The following is an 8,763-nucleotide window of genomic DNA, read 5'->3' as shown; positions in this document are numbered from 1 at the left end:
CGGAGGAGGGAGAGAGAGTTGGGGAGAGAGAGGGATGCAAAACTTGAGAGACTATTGAATGCTGAGAATGAACTGAGGGTTGAAGGGGAAGGGGGAGGGGGGAAAAGAGGTGGTGGTGATGGTGGAGGGCACTTAAGGGGAAGAGCACTAGGTGTTGTATGGAAAACAATTTGACAATAACATATTATGGAAAAAAAAAGAAATTAAAAAAAAAGAATAAAAAAAATCCTGCGAGCATTAGAATTCTGGGATTAAAACTATGTGTTTTTAAAAATAAATAAATAAATAAACATTTTAAAATGTTTTTTAAAGAATTCAGAGACTGAGCAGAAAGACAGGGCATCTCTTACTTCAGGTGGCCTTTCCCTCTCTGGCTAGACTGGCTTCCCTGCTTATAAAGTGGGGATAGGAGGAGGGCCAAAGGGACTCTTTGGGCAGGCTGGCTTTGCCCGCCCCCCCCCCCCCCCCCCCCCCCCCCCCCCCCCCCCCCCCCCCCCCCCCCCCCCCCCCCCCCCCCCCCCGCCATGCTCAGTGTTGTAACCTCAGCAGCACACTCCCTGAGGAGTGTGGGAGCAGTCACAGAGGGGCCGTACCCAGGCCAGCCCCCACCTAGCCCAGCTCTCCAAGGGAACCCGGCATCTGGGTAGGCGAGGAGCCCCTCCAGCAGCTCTTAAGTGTCCCGTCGGCAGAGCCTGCTACCAGCCTTCTCTCAGACTCCCTGGAAGGGCCTGTGACTTGTTCTCCCTGACACTCTGCTGACTGCGTCCCTCCTGACAGCTTTTCCTCCTGTCCCTGCCGGAATTGTCAAGGCAGCAACTTCGCATAAGAACCTGGACTGCAGCCCCCACCATCTGCTAACCCTGAGGCTGCCAGCCTCCAAGGGGCCCACATGGTGTCTTTGTGTGAACGAGGAAAAGGTAGCCCTTCCTTAGGCAGAGTCAGCCTGTGACCAGAACCCACCTAGTGACAAGTTGAAGATGAAGTAGATTGTAGCCCCCACCATTTATCCCCCAGATACCCTTGTGCAGTGAACAACCTGCTCAGCTGTACTTGGTCCCTTAGCCTCTGAAAATGATGGAGAGAAACAGGAGACCATATTAGGGGCTAAAAATGTAAGGGAGAAAGGTGTGTTTTCCTGGGAAGGAGGTATAAGCCAGTGACCTTAAACTCCAGAGAGGGAAGTTTGTGAGAAAGGCAAGTGTGGAGTAGAAATAATGCCATCCCTAACTCTAGCCTTTTTGGGTGACAGGACTGGGGAAGGGGTGTCCTCCCTGGAGGGCTGGAAAGGACCTAGTTCTACAGGGAAGGCTGAAGACACCTGAAGAGGATAAAGACTGTAGAGTTAGAAAGAAGTCATCTAGAACGCCCCTGATTTCGTCTGATTCTGGAAGCTAAGCAGGGTTGGGCCTGTTAGTACTTACGGGGAGAAAGAAGTCATCTACTTGGGCTGCATAAAATTCCTGAGGGAAGAGCGCTGGCAAGGCAAGGGACTGCTCATCAAGGGACGAAAATGTCTGTGGGGACTTGGTCCTTTAATCCATGGTCTGCATGTCTTTCATCTGTGGTGTTTTTACCTTTAAATATTTGAAAAGACATGTTTTAAGAGTGAAAACTGGTATTACTAATTTGATTGAGGAAACTCAACACAGGCTGTGTTAACTGTGGCTGTGGGGTCTGAGGGACACCTCCTCTCCCCACCTCTCCACCTGCATTGTGAAGCCATAGGTACGAAAATGTGGATGCCAACCTAAGACGTTTGCCCTGGCTGACTGGGACAGGATAGCACTGATGGGATTTCAATGGGGGAGCACCCCAGTCACATCTAGGATTTAGAACAACCTCTCTAGTTCTCTCGGGGTCGCAGTGGGTGAGCAGAGACAGGAAAGCAGGGAGAGCCATCCGGAGGCTCCTACCTAATTCTGGGAGATAAGGTGGTGGTGGTGGTGGTGAGGAAGGGAGACCGGGACAGGACTGGTGGCTGAGGGAGAGGTTGGGTGGGGGGGTGGTGGGAAGAGAAGGGAGAGAAGGCAGCGGGAAGGAAACGAATGCCTGATTTCTACCTGTAGTCACTGAGCTGTGCTTTTCACATGGATGGCCCGGGGAGGATTGGAGGGCTGGCTGTGACTCCTTTTCGTGACATGGTGGCAGGAAAAGACTCTTGCATATCGCCCTGTACACACGCAAGTTCGGGCTGTGTCTTGGGGTCCCGTGGTGGCCACCTTTGAGATCTTCTCAGGAACAGTTCCCTTTGAGACATGGGCTACAGCCCCAGGGCTCATCAAAGAGGCCACCCAGCCTGAAGATGACCCACTATCCCCCTGCCTTCCCCCAATACCCAGGGCTGGCAGGGTCCCAGGAGACTGGGTGCCCCTTCAACCAGTCTGGAAGCTCAGAAAGGTACAGAGTCAGGCTAATCCAGGTCTGTGTCCCGAGCCTGCTTCCTTGCTGTGTGACCAGGAGCAGGTCACCCAACTTCTCTCACCCTTGGCATTGCCCTCTTTTTCCTAATCGCTAGCTTTCGTACAGTAATATTTGTCACTCCCTTCCCGCACAGAAGGCGTGAGAAGCTGCTGTGTAGATGCAGATGATCCACCTAATTCATGATGGTACCAGGTGCCTGCTGTGTCATGGGCCTGGCCCATGGAGCCCTGGTCCTTCTGGTGAGAGTGGAGCTCAAAACGAGGCATTAGTGTCCCAACTTCAATACTCACTGATTTGGTCTTGTCCCCTTTTTCTATTTGTCCCAGGCTGGTGGGGGAAGTCCACATAAGAATCGGATCCTGAGCGGGGCCCACAGTGGGCTCCTTAGATCTGGGGCTGAGGCAGGCCAGTCGTTTCCTGATCTGGTTGAAACCTGCCTAGGCTGCAGTCAGGGGGCTGGGGGCACTGAGCAGGGCCTGCAGGAGGACTTCTCTCTTGTGCTGGGAGCCTCCTGCAGCAGTGAGGTTGAGAGGCCTGCACAGGGAAGGGCTCCCAAATCAGGGACTGACCCAGCCCAGTGCTTCTTCCTCAGCAGAGTCCTTCCTGCTTCCTCCAGGACCTTGCAGTGGAAAGAGACCCAGGCCCAGCTACTCCTCCCAGAGTGCCCCCAGCCGTCCCTCAATTCCTCAGCTATAAAATAGGGTGCTAAGAACCTCTTTCTAATGGCAGCCAGGAGGATTAACAGAAATAGCGGACAGGGAATCACCTGGTATATTCCAAGCACACAACCATGTTTAGAAATAGTAGATGTACATGCACAGTGCCCGCCCCCCCCCCCCCGGCCCTGGGCTCTCAGGACAGCTTGACGCCTCCTACAGCTCTGCACCTGCACACCTGACACAAGTCCTCAGGTCCCTTGAGTGCAGGCGGGGACAAGGGGGCACGTGAGAAGACTCTGGGGATCACACCTGCTCTACCTTCTCTCCGTGTGGCCTTGGGCAAGTGACCAATCTCTTGGAGCCTCACTTCCTCACTGGAGGGTGGAGGGGTGGAGGGGGCCCAGTGAGACACTGAGCTGAAACCACTCTGCACAGTAGTGACAAATGAAGAGTTCTCGAACTTCTTATTGTGATGGAGCTGATGATGGTGATGCTGCTGCTGCCGCCAATGCTGCTGGTGGTGGTGATGGGGACCATGTGGTGGCCATGATGGTGACAATAGTGGTGCTGCTAGTAGGGCTGCTAGTGGTGAATGTGACAATGATGATACCAGTTATGATGAGGACAGTGGCTGTGGTGCTGGTGAGGAAGGAGCTATAGGGCGAGGACGTTAGGACCCATCTTCTTCCTCAGCTTTACCTCACCTCCTTCCCTACTGTGCTCTCCCTCCCCCTCCCTCTCCTTCTTCCTCCATCCTTTCCCCTCCTCCCCCTGCCTCTTCTCTCGCCCCACCCTCCTTTCTCTTTCATCCTCTTCCTTCTCCTCTGTCCCTCTTCCTCTCCCTCTCACCCCAATAAGCCAACTTTCACCCAGTGCCTCTTTTTATTTTTAACTTTTTCTTCAATGTTTTTAATTTATTTTTGATACAGAGAGAGACAGAGCATGAGAGGGGGAGGGGCAGAGAGAGAAGGAGACACAGAACCAGAAGCAGGCTCCAGGCTCTGAGCTAGCTGTCAGCACAGAGCCTGACGCAGGGCTCGAACTCACGAATGTGAGATCATGACCTGAGCCAAAGTCGGAGGCTTAACCAACTGAGCCACCCAGGCGCCCCACACCCAGTGCCTCTTTAATGAGTCCTGGGATAGAGGGAGTGAGGTCTTCTCTGGCTCACCCATTTTCTTTCTTTTTTCTTTTTTTTAAAGTATATTTATTTATTTTGAGAGAGAGATAGAGAGCAAGCATGGCAGGTAGAGAATCCCAAGCAGACCCCATGCCGTCAGTGCAGAGCCAGATGTGGGGCTCAAACTCACACCCCTGGGATCATGACCTGACCCAAAATCAAGAGTTGGACGCTTAACTGACTGAGACATTCAGGCACACCTGGTCACCCATTTCCTATTCAAGTCCTCTCCAGGGCTAGAGAGCGGGCAGCCTCAAGGTAGCCCTTGCGTCACATGGGCTCTTGTCAGCCCTGTCCCTTTGCTACAGCTTTGGGCCTCCAAGGACAGTGGAGAATACCACTGCCCTGGAGCCCCAGCCTCAGCCAAGTTCAGCCCCAAGGTCCTATGGTGCTGTGGTGCCCGATTCCCCGCACATGTGCCTTTGTCTGGGCAGGTCCCTGCCAGGACTCCCTGCTTCCCCATTTATGAGCACTTCAGACCTTCACCCTTATCAGGTGCCTTCCAACTCCACTTCCGGCCTCACCTTTGGTCCCTCTCCAGCAGCACATCTGAGCCACACCGGGTGTGGGAGGAAATCAGGCCCAGCAGCCCCAGCAGGCTGATGCTGGAGGAGACCCTCAGCCCAGCCACAGGGCTCCTGTCTGTACCCCCAGGACAAAGAAACCATCTGCCACACCAGCTCCTATGGTCCTGTGACAAGGGTGAACATTTAGCTCATGACAAGGGTCATGGGTCTCATTTTATACCAAGAATCCAGGCTGTGACAAAGATCGCTTTATTATATCTTACACCATGGGTCAGTTTCAGGCCTGACAAGAGACCAGGCTGAACTAAGGAATGTCTGCTCTGACTGGTACTCATGGTGTAGGGTCCCCTGGCAGCCCCGGAAGAGCTTTTCCCTGCCTCAAGTTCCCCCCACCACCACCCATGATGCTCTGGGGGTCTAGGTCAGGGCAGCTGGAGGCTGATACAACCCGGGGTGCTGGGGATAAGGCTGAGCTTAGAAACAGCCCAGCCCCATACCTACCTCATGTACTCACCCTGCTCCCAGCTTCAACCTCTCTCCTCTTCCCTCTCCCCTCCTTCCAGGCCGCAACGTGAGCCGTAGCTGCACCAATGAGGGTTGGACGCCCCTGGAGCCTGGCCCCTACCCCATTGCCTGTGGCTTGAATGACAAGGCATCGGATTTGGATGAGGTGGGCCTGAGCACACCCCTGCCCTCCCGCGGTGCCCTGGCCTGCAAGGCTCCTTCCGCTCTCCCCAAGCAACGAGTTAGGTTATTGTCTGCGCAAGCCAGGACTCCCGGAGGCTGCCTTCCCCAAGCCTCCTCCCTCGCCAGGCCTACATTTCCAGAGGCTCTTCCCCCTCTTTGTCCCTGACAGGGAACAGAAAGGGGACTTTCATGAGGATGACACAGCAGCAAAAGCTGAAGCAGCCCTCTGCCCCACTCCCCAGCTGGGTCACCCCACTGACTCACAGGAGACTTGCTTCAGCTTGGAGGGACAAGGAGGGTACATAGCATCTTCCTAGCTCATGCAGAGGGGAAACTGAGGGGCAGAGCCTCCCTGAGTAGCCAGACAGGGACAGAGACAGGTCCTCAGTCCCAGGACAAGTATGTGCCCTGGAGCAGGTGAAGCGTGAGTGGTCACTGTATGGATGTGGGCCCCCGTGCCAAGTGAGGGTGTTAACGAGTCCTCAGCTAGGAGCCCCCTCACTGCTTCAGTGTGGGGACACCGATATATATGTGTGTCTATCTGCTGTGACATTTGTCCCACCCCCAGACACCCTTCTCAGAGCTTTTACCCCTTCCACAAGGGCAGCTTCCTCAGAGGCCTTCAAAGCCCACCAGGTCCTCAGGCAGGATCTATATCCCCTAAATCCCACTTAACCACTTGCCTGTACTCCAGCAGGGTGTGGGATGTGGAGAGAAAAAAGGGCCTTGCCCAGTGACCAAGGCCCTGCATATGTGTCCATAGGGAGGCTTCTGATAGGGGGCCAGCAAGAAGCCTTTGGATTCCAGATTAGTCCTGTCTCCCTCCTGAAAGGCTAGATCGTCCTTCTCTTACTGAGAGCCTTCTAATTCCCTGTGTGGCTGTCTTGCTGCATGGTGGGAGGTCCTCAGGTGGAGTGTGAAGGGCACAGTGTTGGGCCACTGGGGGGCTGAGCCCAAAGTTGGCACGGAAGGGGTGCTGAACACATGACTGCAGAACAGGCAAATGGAACGCATGAGGTCTTTGCTCTTTCCGTCACTGGCATTTCCCTCATGAAAGAGCAGAAAGAGGAGACTCAAGTCAACCCCTGCCCCACCCCCCGGGAAGCAGTCTTGTCCCATCTGTGGAAACCGAAGGGAGGGGGGTCAGGGGTCTGGGGACCGAAGGGGGCGGCTCAGCTGCTCTTGGGACCCCTGAGTCTCTTCATCTGCCAGGGCAGGGATGGGAGGCAGGGCACGTAAGGCACGCACCCCTGCCAATACCCTCTAAGTCAACCCACTCCACCCCCACCTAAGACCTCCCCGCTGCCCACCGCCACTGTCTTCCCTCTAGCAGCAGCAGTCAATGTTCTACAGTTCTCTGAAGACCGTCTACACCATCGGCCACAGCCTGTCCCTTGCTGCCCTTCTGGTGGCTACAGCCATCTTGAGCCTGTTCAGGTGAGGTCCAGCCACAATAGGCCTCAGATCAGACCCAGCCAGGTCACTCTGGCCAACCTGGCCCGGTCATGCTCTGGCCCCTTCCCTGATACCCCCAGGTAGCAGAGAGTCTCTGCCCTGCCCCCTACCAGGCCAGCCTCCCCTAGCAAGAGCAGGCTGCTCAAAGCATGCCACCTGTCTGGCCTAGTCCCCACAGGATGGCTCTGCCCCTGGAGAGAGCACCGGGGGGGTGGGGGAGGCTCAGGAGGCTGAGGCCCTTGGAGGTCAGGCTGTACCAGGGTTGGGGGCCTGCCCTTGGAAGTCCTATGCTCTCCCCCCCCACCCTTGCTCAGAGTGGGGGTCCCTGGCCCCCCCCCCCCGCCCAGCCTCCCAGCTCTGCCCGCCTTGCACAGGAAGCTCCGCTGCACGAGGAACTACATCCACATGCACCTCTTCATATCCTTCATCCTGAGGGCCACTGCGGTCTTCATCAAAGACTTGACCCTCTTCAACAGCGAGGATGTGGACTATTGCACCCAGGGCTCGGTGAGAACCCTGCCCAGGCCCTCTTCCCTCTCCCTCTTCACCTCACCTACTCACACCTCAGTCCTTCTTCTCCTGCTCCTTCTCTCCCTTTCCTCTCTTCTCCTTCCTCTTCTCCCTCCCCAAGGATGGCCAAACCCCTACCCAACCCCATCTTCAGCTCCTTGAATCCCACCCCCCTCCCAGCAACAGGAGGTGGTGCTCCGCTGCCTGGGAGCTCACAGACCTGCCCCTGCCCATGACAGATGCCCCTCCTTGGTGGGAAATGCGACACTTCATAGCTAGAGTCCACAGTCCCCCATCCCTCCTCTGTTGCTAACTTCCAGAGTGATCTTCAGGAACACCCTGCCTCGGTTTCCCCATCTTGCAAGAACTTCCAAGCTTCCATCCTACTCCCCCACCCCTGCCACTACCTGGAGCCAGTCCAGACACACACACACCCCTCCTCTTCCCTTCTTCCCCTGCGGTCAGTCCGTTCTGGGCCTTCCTCAGGAAGGGAAGTTAAGAGAGTGTCTAAGGAATTAACTGCCCATCACTAAGGGGTCCATCTCCAAATGATTGTGAGCTCAGGGCCCTCTCCCTGAGAGCCCCCAGAGCTAAGGCAGAGAGGTCAAGGCCCTGGCTCCTACCATTCCTGTGGCCAGTCACTCTGCTCCATGAGGCACTACCTCAGGGGCAGTGCATTGTTTTGGGGTCAGCAATACCTTCTCCTTGGAGAATGGACCGATGATGGTGGAGTCTCACATGTAGACAAGAAGGAAGGGAGAGCCAGGTGGCCACCCTGGCCAATCCCAGAGCTCCTCCAAGGATCTCACCTAGGAGCTGAGACGCATGAGCTGTGGAACCGGGGAAGCCAAGAAGCCTCCAGCACACTTGTTAAGGATAATTGTGGAGACTGGCTTTCCTATTCATTAGCAGCTCTCTGAAGCTCTGCTAAGGCAAGAAGCACAGATAATTGGCCTATTAAACAGATGAGCTATTCTAGTTGCAAGGCAAGTTGGGGAGGATGGGAGGGCACGGGCCCGCCTGTAGCAGGAAGGGCTGAAGTGGGACCTGAAGGAGCTGGCAGCCACAGGAAGAGGAGAGCAGGCTACTCTCTGAGGATGTCTCAAAGCCAAGGGCACAAGAAGGAAGGGTTGGTACCTGTGTTCCAGGGAGGAGTGGAATCTAGAGGGCTTCCTGGAGTGGGAGGGCTTTAAGTTCTGGCTTACAGGTGTTGGGGCTTGATCTGAAATGGAAGACTGCTTCTGGGAGAGGACAGAGAAGGTCTTCTAGTCGTTCCACGTGGGCCACCCAGAGCCCCCAATTGCCCTACTTCTGCCTCCTCTTG

At 55.5% G+C, this 8,763-nt stretch overlaps 2 protein-coding genes across 6 annotated transcripts in view; one reads left to right on the top strand and one right to left on the bottom strand.

Moving 5' to 3' along the window:
* SEC22C (SEC22 homolog C, vesicle trafficking protein) overlaps window positions 1-8,763 on the bottom strand; it is a 66,546-nt gene that overhangs the window by 2,767 nt on the left and 55,016 nt on the right. The window lies entirely within an intron of this gene.
* VIPR1 (vasoactive intestinal peptide receptor 1) overlaps window positions 1-8,763 on the top strand; it is a 34,091-nt gene that overhangs the window by 17,951 nt on the left and 7,377 nt on the right. For 4 of the 5 annotated variants that reach the window (XM_029940418.1, XM_029940420.1, XM_029940419.1 and 1 more), the window contains exons 4-6: window positions 5,351-5,457; window positions 6,805-6,911; window positions 7,304-7,436. In XM_029940418.1, the coding sequence (XP_029796278.1) occupies window positions 5,351-5,457; window positions 6,805-6,911; window positions 7,304-7,436 (347 nt within the window). The remainder of the gene's footprint in view (window positions 1-5,350; window positions 5,458-6,804; window positions 6,912-7,303; window positions 7,437-8,763) is intronic. The other variant, XM_029940416.1, reaches the window with a different exon arrangement.

Source organism: Suricata suricatta, chromosome 5, assembly GCF_006229205.1.
Source record: "Suricata suricatta isolate VVHF042 chromosome 5, meerkat_22Aug2017_6uvM2_HiC, whole genome shotgun sequence".
Taxonomy (NCBI): domain Eukaryota; kingdom Metazoa; phylum Chordata; class Mammalia; order Carnivora; family Herpestidae; genus Suricata; species Suricata suricatta.
This window is presented reverse-complemented; position numbering and strand designations above follow the sequence as displayed.